This window comes from Fomitopsis serialis, assembly GCF_022376445.1.
Source record: "Fomitopsis serialis strain Sig1Antser10 chromosome Unknown B0H18scaffold_93, whole genome shotgun sequence".
Taxonomy (NCBI): domain Eukaryota; kingdom Fungi; phylum Basidiomycota; class Agaricomycetes; order Polyporales; family Fomitopsidaceae; genus Fomitopsis; species Fomitopsis serialis.
The window spans coordinates 82,635-94,709 of NW_025955053.1; the positions used below are offsets into that span (position 1 = coordinate 82,635).

At 57.0% G+C, this 12,075-nt stretch overlaps 2 protein-coding genes across 2 annotated transcripts; one reads left to right on the top strand and one right to left on the bottom strand.

Moving 5' to 3' along the window:
- Positions 1 to 685: 685 nt before the first annotated feature.
- Positions 686 to 5,930, bottom strand: B0H18DRAFT_1032504 (EPSP synthase-domain-containing protein). The gene is made up of 9 exons (XM_048030124.1): positions 5,885 to 5,930; positions 5,622 to 5,833; positions 5,244 to 5,560; positions 4,783 to 5,217; positions 3,748 to 4,726; positions 3,527 to 3,698; positions 3,274 to 3,371; positions 2,160 to 3,170; positions 686 to 2,133 (listed from the first exon to the last, which is right to left on the bottom strand). The coding sequence occupies exons 2-9, from the start codon at positions 5,830 to 5,832 to the stop codon at positions 1,139 to 1,141; spliced, it is 4,218 nt and encodes a 1,405-aa protein (XP_047888753.1). The 5' UTR covers position 5,833; positions 5,885 to 5,930; the 3' UTR covers positions 686 to 1,138.
- Positions 5,931 to 7,558: 1,628 nt separating this feature from the next.
- B0H18DRAFT_1032514 (FAD/NAD-P-binding domain-containing protein) lies at positions 7,559 to 11,006 on the top strand. The gene is made up of 12 exons (XM_048030125.1): positions 7,559 to 7,662; positions 7,711 to 7,829; positions 7,891 to 8,124; positions 8,938 to 9,028; positions 9,084 to 9,154; positions 9,213 to 9,240; positions 9,294 to 9,442; positions 9,493 to 9,576; positions 9,626 to 10,360; positions 10,414 to 10,437; positions 10,491 to 10,588; positions 10,642 to 11,006. The coding sequence occupies exons 1-12, from the start codon at positions 7,647 to 7,649 to the stop codon at positions 10,658 to 10,660; spliced, it is 1,668 nt and encodes a 555-aa protein (XP_047888754.1). The 5' UTR covers positions 7,559 to 7,646; the 3' UTR covers positions 10,661 to 11,006.
- Positions 11,007 to 12,075: the final 1,069 nt, after the last annotated feature.

Sequence of the window (12,075 nt, forward strand, 5' to 3'; positions counted from 1 at the left end):
CACGTTAAAATACTGACAGACTCTTCAAGTTGTGTAGCAATTCCTTCGAGTCACACTGCGAATTCTCGAGGAGTCGATGGACGCCACTCACAAGAATATGCTTCCCCAGATAGCTGTCGACTCGGTGAGCATCCGATTTTTCACTTGTGTGGATTTGTGAACAAGAGCTAATACTGTGTACTGTGTGTATGCGCTCACTACATCTTGATCGTACTCGTCGACACTATGACTGGACCATCCGAGACGAGTGGCGCTGTGTGCAGGAATCGCGCGCCAAGTACTTGCCAATACGATTGTGCAAGTGATACTCAACATTCTGTACATATTCACTCAGTATTATTCTGGCTCACCATTACCCTAGCGTGCAGATCGAAGCGCATATATTGACATTTTGCAGTCACCACGCACCTTCGGCCTCGCCCTCGTTACATGGAGCGACGCATTGATTGTCCCCGGTAACACCAACAGTGAGTAATGCATCCATAATCGCATATGTTTCCGCACCAGTGAAAGGTTCCACAACCATCTCTGATGCTGGTGTCATGCTATGCCCGTGGATGGTGTCCAGCGTGTTTCACGGTCGATCGTCTTTTGCCTTCGCCGTCACCATCGTGCGCGCTGGCCTCGTCTTCGATGGCACTCGTGAATTGTTGTAATCCTGCAACGCAGTATCTCAGGTGGTTATTGCAGGCTGTGCTTCTCGTCGCGGGACCACTACTTTGCTTATACAACCTGATTTGCGGAGAGCGTCTGAACGCGTAGGTCGGTTATGGCTCTTGTTACGAACCCTGTATGCGATGGTATCGCCATTTCAAAGGTCGATTCAGCTATGAAAAGACACGTAGTCCATGGCTAACTACTCGTAATTTCTTTGCAGTAACGCTTCATCCGCGTCCTACGAGATAAAAACAACAACGTCATCAGGTCAGCGCGTGTAACACGACTCACGTGATCGCGTTTTTGTCTGGCCCGGGACGCGCGTCGCGCGCGAGTAATAAGTAGCAGGTAGTCGTCGGAGTCGTATGTATGTAATTCAAACTGAGGTGAGTGAAAGCGCTTTACATTGTTTGTCTATTCTATCATCTCTCCTTATCACAAGGTACTACTACTGCTCTCGGATTGGAATACATTCACAAGCCTACGCGCTGTACTTGTTCCAGACACGTTCGCTTACCACCCGCTTGGGACACCTCCTGCCGGTCCACAGGGAGGACTGCATGAAGCCCTGCTCCAGCAAAACCTGGACTCCCCTCACGGATTTCCAGCCTTTCGCAACATTCGACGCCAGAGCAAGCAGCGGGGTCTCCGCGGGCTTGTATGCCATGTCGATCACCACACCTTGAACACGAGTAGTGAAAATCGAACTGGGAAGGTAGAGCGCATTGGCGACGCTGGGATCTGTCGTTGTCGCCGATGCAGGCACAGTGGAGACAATCACGAGCGGCGATTGCCCGCCCTCTGGCCAGGTGCCCAGCTCATCGATGATCGCGACATTGGCGTTGGGGAACGCGTTCACGAGCGCCTGTGCGCTCTGGCGTGTGCGGTTGAAGAGGTAGATCACCTTGAACCCGAGCCTGTGAAGTGCGTAGATCGCCGCCCGTGAAGTTCCTCCGGCACCGATGACCAGCGCGGTATCGGACTTGACGACGGGCTTGGAAAGCGAGGACCTGATGCACTGCTGAATGCCAATCCAGTCTGTGTTGTCGCCGCGGAGTAGGAGCGATCCGTCTGCCTTCCTCTTGGGGATAATCGTGTTGACCGCGCCAATAGCCTCCGCCTCGGGAGACAAGGAATCCAGAAGAGGCATGACATCGAGCTTGAACGGTATCGTCACGGACGCACCACCGAAATCCGGGGATGTCAGAGCGGCCTTGATCTCCTCACCGACGGTCTCTGTTTCAAAGAGATCATAGGTGTGCGGCAGACCGAGTACTTCGAAAGCGGCGTTGTGCAGAGTTGGAGACATGGAGTGAGCAATGGGATTGCCGAAGAGATAGAATCGGCGCGCGGGTTCCAGTCCAATGAGATGCAGAGCGGTTTGGATCTGGGCGAAGGACAACTGGCCGGGAGCAGCCTTAGTGGGCAACAGAGGATGGGACACGGGCTGAGGGTTTTGTTGAGGATCCGTGAAAGCTGGCCCTCGATACCCATGTTGATACCGATCAGGGGCTTGGCACCGGGCGCGGCGGCCATACGGCGGGCGAAGTCCTGGAGTGCAAAGTTGTCCTCAAGGGCGTTGGCCTTGCCGACGATCTTCACGATGTCACCCAACGCGGCACCAACGCGGTACTTGGCCTCGACGGCCTTCGTGTCCCAGCGCATGTTGCCGCTCCAGTCATGCCACGAAGCAATGATCTTGGAGTGGCCCTTGCGAGACGCAAGATCCTGGATGAGTCGCTCGGACCAGGAAATCTCGACGTCAATATACTCGACTCCCAAGCGCACTGCGGACTTGAAGAGCCCGAATGCCTCCTTCTCAGCATGATCAGGGAACTGTCCACCCTGGGACGCTGTGCGCGCGGTGAAGACAATCGGCAAGTCCGTTACTTGCCTGAGGGCGGCGATCTGGTCCGTGATATACGTTACCGAAGGGACGTATGGGCCTGGCTTGTCGAAGTCCTTCGACGTGCGTAGCAAGTCAACACGCAGCTCGATGGCGTCGACGCCAGCAGTCAAGTCTTCCATGAAGGGCAGAGCGGGAGTGATGTCAGGGTAGGTAAGTGATAGGAAGTACGACCTCCTCGCAGCGACGCCGGTCGAGACCAAGTTGGGACGCTGGCCAGTGACGTGCTTGAAAAATCGCTCGACCTCGTTACGGAACCCATTCGTCTGCACCGTTGCGAGCACGCTATCGTTGCTGGCGAGCTTCGGCTCCTCTGCCGCAGTGAGAACACCCGTGTAGTTGACGAAGACATAGCTGCAGCATTCGGCGAACCAAGGTTCCCTGCGCTGGAAGACATCAACGACGGGCTCTCCATACGCAGGCCTCGCCGTCTCCTCTCCCAGGTACTTGACGACTTCGTCGAGCTCCCGGATAATGTGGACAACGGGACCACGCTTGGCGTGGGCCTTGAGTAGGTCTCGGGCTGCAGGTGTCTCGACAATGCCTCCTCCCAGGCTGATCACATGGCCCACAGCGTTGTCCGCCAGGAGTCTCGCAAAATTTCCGTCTCAGCTGCGCGGAAAGCCGGCCAGCCGTTCTGTGCCACAAACTCGCGGACGCCCACCTGGTGCTTCTCCTCAAAGACAGCGTCCGCGTCGAGGAACCGCCACCTAGGGTCGACGAAGCAAGCTCTCCAATATATGTCTTGCCAGAGCCGCGCATACCGATGATCACGACGGAAGCCGAGCCACCACCGTTTGTAGGCGTGCTGCAGAAGCCCCCGCGTCGCCGACACGGAGCTCAACACCCTCTACGTCAATACCGATCTAATAATAGGTTTAGGATCAGATCAACCTTGGAATGCCGTGCAAGTACCTTGTTTTGGAGATCATCCCACCAGTTGGCCAAGTCTTCTCAACGCACCGCTTCTCTTCAAGGATAGTACCGTTGATCACGGTACCGAGGACACTGAACGCCATCGCCACACGATGGTCATCGTAGCAGTGTACGCTAGCACCCTCCTTCAACTCAGGTATAGGCCTTCCGTACACCTCGAGGCCATCGTCAAGCTCCTTCGTCTCAATACCAAATTTGGCTGTAGCGAATGTCAAGACCAGTATGCGAACAACAATTTGGACACGTACCAAGTTGGTCAATCATCGCCTTGATTCGGTTGCACTCTTTCACTCGCTGGTTCGCAATGCCAAGGATCCTGGTTGTCGTCGGCCTCGAGCCGTCAGCCAGTTCGCGCCCCTCGAATGGCGGCGTAGCCGCGACTGCAGCCACCACTGAGGCGGTCAAGAACGCATCCGTCATAGGCTCCATATCGACATATCCCAGCGCCCTGAGCTGACCGATAGGTGGGCCAGTCACGGTGGTCTCAGTCTCAGTCTGCACAACCTTGCAACCCATGGGCTCCAAGACCTCCTTAGCAAAGCGCGCATCGCCCTGCAGGGACGACGAGCCAATGCTACTGATCGTGCACGTAGTGCCGGTGATGGCAGCGACCGCGAGCGGGTAAGTCGCGCTGCTCGCGTCCGACTCGATGCTGTAATTCGGCGGGTTCGTGTACACCTGCCTCGGGATATGGTAGACGTCGAGCAGCCGGCCCGTCGCCGCATCCTTCTCGCGGACGACATCCACACCGAAGGTGCGCATCATCGCGACGGTCATGTCGATGTAGGGCTGCGAGATGACTTGGCCGCCCGTCAACTCGAGGGTGATCGCTTCCTGCGCATACGGTGCGCACAGCAAGATAGACGAGACGTATTGGCTGGAGACGCTCGCCGCGAGCTGGATTCGTGCACCTTTCAACCCTGCGGGGGCGGTCGAGAGCGGGAGACAACCCTGGGACTCGAGATACTGGATGTCGCTGCCGTTGGCGCGCAGGGCCTCCACGAGAGGCCCGATCGGACGCTGCTTCATGCGCGCGTTCCCGGTGATGACCGTGCGCTCGCCTGGCACGGAGCTCTGCACGAGTGTGCAGACCGTAGCCAGGAAACGCGCAGCGGTTCCGGCGTTACCGAGGTAGATTTCCTTGCCGTTCGGGGGTACGGACAGAGAACCTTGTCCGCCTTCTACGACCAGGGTCTCACCACCGTCTTCCCAAGAGAAACTGGCACCCTGCATGGAGTACAGTGGTTAAGTCCAAGGGGAAGATTCCTCGATTGAAGACTAACCTTCAATTCGCCGAGCGCGTTCATCATGACTTGCGTATCATCGGAGTGCAACAGGTTCCTCAGCCGGCACGTTCCCTTGCCAAGCGCAGCGAGGAGTAGCGCACGGTTAGATATACTCTTCGAGCCAGGCGTGGCCATTGTGATGGGGCTCTTCGTCGGGATGCCCGCCGCGACCCTGACCGCCTCCGACAACGTCTTCGAGATGACGTTGTCTGCGACGACAGTCGCCTTCTGCTCAAAGGTAGCCCCAATCCTAGAGAGGATCACAATCTTCTTCTGCGGACCGCTGTTCTTCTTGTCGATCTTCATGATGTCCAGTAAGCGCTCCACACCGAGGCCCTTGGCAGCAGGTAAGCTAGCGATGCGCGGGTCCGAGAGGGACACGGGGAGGTTGTACGCCCTGAGGCAGCGCGTCAACGCCCGACTGCGACTTGACTGAGCACACCAAGCTGCCTCGCGACCTCCGCCTCCAGGATCATGCCGACACTGACACACTCGCCATGGAGGATCGTGGGCGTGAGCACGGCCTCGATAGCGTGCCCGATGGTGTGCCCGAAGTTGACGAGGTTGCGCAGGCCGGTCTCGCGCTCGTCGATGGTGACGATGTGCGCCTTGACGGAGATTGAGCCCGCGATGACGGAAAGAGTAGTGCTGGGCGGCAGAGCGGTCGCTGCAGTGCGCCCGGAGAAGTCCTTCGAGGGCGTCTGGATGGCCGCGAAGATCTCCGCGGAGCGCGACTCGAGCGCGGAGAACTCGTCCTCGTTCCAGATGCGGCGGTCTGTGCGCGGGGATAAGGTGTCAGAACGGTGAGAGACACAGTGGGGATAGGAGGAGGACACGAACCTTGACGACTTCAGCCATGCCATTGGAGAACTCGCGCGCTGGGAGCGTCTCCAGGAAGGCGGCGTCTATGAAGATGTACTCCGGCTGCCAGAACGCGCCAATAAGGTTCTTGCCGTGGGGCGTGTCGATAGCAGTCTTGCCTCCCACGCTAGAGTCGACCATGGCGAGGAGTGTCGTAGGGATCTGCACGAAGCGCACGCCGCGCATGCTACGACGCACGTTGGTTTGGGCGTTCCTGCGGCGATACAGGAGGACTCACAAGGTTGCGGCAACAAACCCGACGAGGTCGCCGATGACTCCCCCACCGAGAGCGAGCATGACGGTGTCGCGCGTACATTTGTTCAGCAGGAGGAAGTCCTCGATCTCCGCCTTCCCCTCCCTGGACTTGCTGGTCTCGCCGGGTGGGACGACATAGCTGAGGAACCTTGCGCGGCGCTCGAGCGTGTGTTTGTCAAAGGCACTCTGGAACGCTGCCAGGTGCAGGCCTGCAACATTCGTATCGGTTACGAGAACATACGTGGATGCAGGGAGGGTGTCCAAAACGGTCTTCACGATGTAAGGTACGAGGTGGAAGCCACAGTGGATGGACTCCTTTCCGAGGATGGAGACCTTCTGCACGTCCGCGTAGACATGATGGGCGCAGTGAGAGTCGGTGACGGGCAATCGTTCGCTTTTGAAGGCCAATTACACGCGGAGGAAAGCGCTATGGGGATGTGAACGCGCGACTATGGCTGGGCCGGGGTGGCAGCTCCGACTCGGGGTGGAGGCTGTTTTGAAGGCGTTAGAATAGCCCCATCTGTGCAGTGGTGTCTCAACTCGCCGATTCTCTCTTCTAGCCTGTGCGACAGCGGTTTTGAGCCGCTGGACGACGACGAGTGCGGCCGTACGTGAGTTTTGCCTCGGTTGAGCCTGAGAGTCCTGGATGCATCTGCTTCACATGGGTCAAATGGTTTATAGAATACCATGTCACTCACAGCTACCCAAACTACCTATTGGCAAACGATGTGAAGTCTTCTTGTGCGGGTGCTCAGATTCTAGAACCCCACTTCAAATAGTCGCTTTTGTCAAGACGGCGACCTGTTGGGTGACTCGAGCCGAGGACTGTATGTGCTAAGCGCCCACAGGTCCGATCATGTACACAGTCACGTGCATCCAATTATGGCTGTAGGCAGCACTGAGCGGAACAATGAACAGAAGTTACAGGCTGGTTACAGGACATCGACTTGGAGAGCCGCTCTTCGTTCAATTGAGTGTTCAATTCGGCATACGGCCTCTTCGCAAATTCGGGAGCGCATGCGGTACCATTAAGACAGGCGAACTGCAATGTCTAAGTTACTGAGGTCAGGGTGATCTTCCGAGTCCTCGGAAGTTCCTCCGTGTATCTCCGTTCACAGATAGTTATACTGAGCCAGCCCGAGCTCTAGGAGCAAATCGGATGTCCGAGGTGAAGCTTGCGGCTCAAGCAAGGCTCAAGCTGTGCACACAAACTTCCGAGATTCTACGGACACCGGAGGTATTCAAGCGCTCGAAGTCCGGACACACGACGTCGTCGGAAAGATTTGCAGGCTAACCTCGGGGTCAAGCTAGCGTACCGCGGCCACGATTGGGAACGGGGTTAGCCATTGAGGTTGGTGGGTAAATAATGACGACAATCACAATCGAGCTTTCCGACGTTGTGTGCGAGTGCGACGCTCGAGTCCGGGGGAATACATCATTCATGTATGTACCTCGCGTGTCGACTGCCCTGAAAGATGTTCACAGCGTCAGACATGACCAGACAGTCCGGAAGTAAAAGGCACTCCACATAGTCCAAAATCCGCGTTCCTCAGCCTGCTTTCAGCGAGGAGATGATCGTAGACGCGAAAAGTCGGAATGAGTGAGACGCCCATGCTACGTCGTGCGCGGGGTTTGGGCGGGGTGGCGCGCAAATCGACTTCAAAAGCTCCTCCATCCCCTCCTCCTCTAGCGTACATATACCGTCCCGGCGTCGCCTACGCAGCCGGCGTATTATTCCCCTAATCATGCAGCTAGCTCGAGGTGCGTCTGGAGTATTATCAGCCTCAATTGTACTGAGGCCAGTCCCAGCTCGTCCTGCGGTCGGCAGAAGTCTGGTCAGGCCTCGGCCGACGGGCCTTCCGTCTCACGCCCGGCTCCAGCTACTGAGGAGACCAGCATCTACGGACTCTACGGAGTCCGTACCTATCGTACGTGCGAGAAACCCCGTCTCCGGGACTCCTTTGTCACTCATGTTGGCATCAACGACAGTCTCCGCCCAAACCACCAACTTCATCGCTCTGGAACCGCTTCCTCCAGACTGTCGGAGGCGTGACGCTCGTCACTGTCGGTTCCCTCGGGGTGTTCTACTACTACGCGCAGAAGGACAAGACGCCCGGAGAGCAGCTCCCTCATGACCCGAGCAAGAAGACGTTGGTGGTGCTGGGCAGCGGCTGGGGTGCGACGAGTCTTCTCAAGTCGCTGGACACGACCGACTACAACGTGGTACGTCTCTACATCTACATGGGAGCGAGCCTCAGTCCCGGGTTGCACGCCGGGAGTCTGGTTTTGCGAGCAGGTCACCTGTGACCGTGAACTCGCCCTTGCGAGGAAACAGTTCTCTGTGCCAGCCGAGGCTTCGATTCAGTCGATTCGCGCGAAAGCAATACTTCGTCTCAGCGCCCACTGTGTCCACACGGCTGGCCAATGCCCAGGGGTAAATCTGCTCAATGGGCTCGAGGTTGAGCGCGAGTCTCGCGTGCTGTTCGGCGTACGTCGCTTACGCGCCTCGCTTTTGTGCGAGCTGCGTCCAAGCCGCGTCAGGACTTATATCACTGCTCTGCCCACATTATTTGATTTGGACACTTTCGGCAAAGTGGTGTATGGCTGCCGAACAGTGGGGCTGAGCTCTGTTGCCCAACCTCAGGGGCCTGACAGTATGAAATGAACTGTGGACGCGTGGGCATTTGGTTATGTCGTGCCAACAACACAGCAATTCGTGTTTCTCTGACAAGGCTCGGAGAATACGTGTATGTCGTGGGAGAAAATCTGCAACTAACTTTGCTCAATGCGAGCGCCATGCGCAGGTTCTATCTCTGTTAACCTTGGGTAGTCCCGGAGTCGGACTACTAGCTGCACGTCAAATGCAGTGCTTTTGCTACGGGGTTGATTGTTCATGGTACTCGAGTTCACCTGTGCATCGCGCTCTCAGGGCTACTTCACCCAGGTTTCATCACCGCTCCACCACTCTCGATTTTTCGGGGCCACTCTATCAGTGTTGGATTTTTCAGGCTCGCCTACTAACTCTACCCCGCGCAGATTGTCATCAGTCCGAAGAACTACTTCCTCTTCACTCCTCTCCTACCCAGTGTTGCCGTGGGGACGCTGAGCCCGCGTTCCATCCTCCAACGTGCGCAGGGCTCTCCCTCTTCTCGCGGACGACGAGTACTGATGCACTGTTGTAGCCACTCGCTACGTCACCCGTCACAAAAAGCGCCAGGTGTCGGTGATCGAGGCGTCTGCCACAGAGGTCGACGTGCGTCATCCGTGGGTTTCTTTCTGGGACTTAATGGACTGACTAGTAATCCGAGTAGCCCATCGCGAAGACCGTCAAGTTCGCAGGTGTGTAGTGCTGCTGCATGAGGCAGCGCTGCGGACTGACGCTGTGGCCATAGACACGTCCGAAATTCAGGGTCTAGTCTCAACAACGGCGGTCAAATATGATTACCTCGTGTTCGCCGTCGGCGCTGAGGTGCAGACATTCAACATCCCCGGTGTCAAGGAGAATGCGTGCTTCATGAAGGAGCTTGAGGATGCGGAACATGTGCGTTCCTCGCGGTACTTGCCGAAAGGCTGCTGATGCTCGGGATGTAGATGCAACGCCGTTTCCTGGACTGCCTCGAGACTGCCGCCTTCCCGGGCCAGACCCCTGACGAGATCTCTCGTCTCCTGCACATGGTACGTTCGACGCATCATGGCGGCGTGTCACGGCTCACGTTCCACCTAGGTTGTTGTCGGCGGTGGCCCGACCGGTGTGGAGGTCAGCGGTGAGATCCACGACTTCCTCGAGCAGGACCTGCGTTCGTGGTACCCTGAGCTCGCGAACAACGTGCACATCACGCTCGTCGAGGCGCTGCCCTCCGTGCTGCCCATGTTCAGCAAGCAGCTGATTGACTACACCGAGTCCACGTTCAAGGAGGCCAAGATCGACATCCTCACGAAGACGATGGTGAAAGAGATCAAGGAGAAGAGTGTCGTGCTCCAGATGCCGGACAAGAGCATGGTTGAGGTGCCGTGTGGGCTCGTCGTCTGGGCTGCGGGCAACAAGCTGCGCAAGGTGACGCAGGACCTCATGGCGAAGCTCCCGCAGGCGCAGACGAACCGCCGGGGAATCGCCGTTGACGACTACCTCCGCATGGTCGGTGTGCCCGACAAGTCGATCTTTGCGATCGGCGACTGCACCGCGACGACGTATGCGCCGACCGCCCAGGTAGCCTCGCAGGAGGGCGCGTACCTCGCGCGCATCCTCGCGCAGGTTGCGAAGCGGGACGCGCTGGCTGTGCGTTTGCAGGCACTCCAGGAAGCGCCTGCCGCAGAGGAGACGAAGCAGGAGGTCGCAAGCGTGCAGAAGCAGCTAGCGAAGGCGGAGAAGATGCGGCCGTTCCATTATTCACACCAGGGATCCTTGGCCTACATCGGATCGGATAAGGCTATCGCTGACCTGCCCTTCTTCAACGGCAACGTGAGTACCGTCCGTGTCCCTGTGGTTTCAATATCTAACGTCGCTTCTTGCAGCTGGCGACTGGAGGTGTTGCGACGGTATGTCTGTTTGAGCGTGCCGATGAAACGTTTTCTGACTAGTCCATGCACAGTACTTGTTCTGGCGCAGCGCCTACATAAGCACCCTGTTCTCCCTGCGGAATCGTGTCCTCGTGGCAAACGATTGGTTGAAGGTCAAGCTCTTCGGGCGGTGAGTTTTCTTGTTTTTCGTGCGGTGTGCGTGTGTACTGATGCGTTCGACAGTGACGTGAGCCGGGAGTAGAGAAAAACTCAGGATTCGCCTGAGTAGGTGGCACGGACACGCACGCTAGGACGAGCATGACATAGAGGTATTTACGATCCGTTTAGTGACCTAGACTGTTAGTTACTGGCTACTACATATCTCCTTGGATGGATGCGATATTGTGACGCTTTCCTACAGCTCTACAGCAAATCCGGTACAATCGACAATCCAGAGCACAGAAACAACGCCGTATCCGCTTGGCGTGCAAGCCCGGTGTCTGCGGCACTTAGTGCGGCTGTTCAAGATGGCCGCCCTTGTTTTAGTCTGGACTAGCATGGGTAGCAATCAAGTGCTGGTTTGGAGACATCGCCGCGTCACGTCGGTCGTCTGGGTGCAAATTTGATGATTTGATCAAGTCGAATGGGAGTGTGATCTATCCGGCGCAGCGAGCTGCGCAAGGAGAAAATGCAGATGCGCCGCTCAGCATCGGTATCCTCTGCAGGGTCCTACTCCTATACGGGCGCAATTGGGCGCAGAGTCAAGGGCGGGGCCCAATGGCAATACGTGCAGAGCTCATACCTCAGGCCTGCCTCAGGCGCTGTCAGGTCCGTTTGTTCCATTTCGAACGAAAGTCCAGACAAGCGCCGGTTAACGAGCACACGTACCGCAGCGGCTTTAGTTCGATGCAAGGGCAGTAAGTTCGGTCTTTCGGCTGCTCCTTATGTCAATACCTGGAGGGTTCTTTTGCCCAGGGCTATGTCCGACTAGCTGCGGAACGTTATCCACCCACTTGTCCGTCGTAGCGGGAAACGTGATAGGCCGCTATCAAACTCGGAGGACGGTGGAATGGCGAGAAGCTCTGGCACCATGCCGGGGTGGAAGACGCAGGCTGCCCAAGATTGCGTCGGGAGGCTACGACTGTCTATGTGGATCGAGCGTGGCGGAAGAATATGCGAGTCCTTCGAAAGCAGTTGGCAAGTTCCTTCTGTCATATTTAGGCTTGGAACGGCGACGGCCGGACAGTTGACTCGATGTTGATGGCCCCTTAGCTCCAGGTTTAGACCTCATCATCCCACAAGTCTCTGCATGTGGTTCACGTTCGTGGAGGCTCGCGCACTCCGACGCAGTTGATCGGAGCCCTGGCATTGCTGAATGACTGCTGGGAGTGCCGCCTCGAAAGAAAAACAGTAATTTCCGTGCAAGTCTTGTGCGGCGCGTTCGACGTAAGCAAATTGTCCTCTCCCACACTGCCGGTTTTTTCAGTGGACTCATCTGTATTTGCAGCTCGTGAAGTGCCGGAACTATTCGCCTTGGTCACATCCGCAGCTGTTAGGACCTGCCGCTCTCAGTAAACCCTCACTACGCTGGAAATGGCAGACGACACAGCTATTGGCGTCCAAGCATCTGCGTCCCGGGGCCTGAGGTAAACACCGTGGGTACATTGCGAAACCTGG

Bases quoted from the DNA above. Each gene is read 5' to 3' on its own strand.
- B0H18DRAFT_1032504 (XM_048030124.1), bottom strand. From the start codon at position 5,832: ATGCGCGGCGTGCGCTTCGTGCAGATCCCTACGACACTCCTCGCCATG. The intron at 5,218-5,243 runs GTCGCGAGGCAG...TGGTGTGCTCAG, and splicing joins GCATGATCCTGGAGGCGGAG to TCAAGTCGCAGTCGGGCGTT. The intron at 3,699-3,747 runs GTACGTGTCCAA...CATTCGCTACAG, and splicing joins GGCGATGATTGACCAACTTG to CCAAATTTGGTATTGAGACG.
- B0H18DRAFT_1032514 (XM_048030125.1), top strand. The intron at 7,830-7,890 runs GTACGTGCGAGA...CATCAACGACAG, and splicing joins CTACGGAGTCCGTACCTATC to TCTCCGCCCAAACCACCAAC. The intron at 9,443-9,492 runs GTGCGTTCCTCG...CTCGGGATGTAG, and splicing joins AGCTTGAGGATGCGGAACAT to ATGCAACGCCGTTTCCTGGA.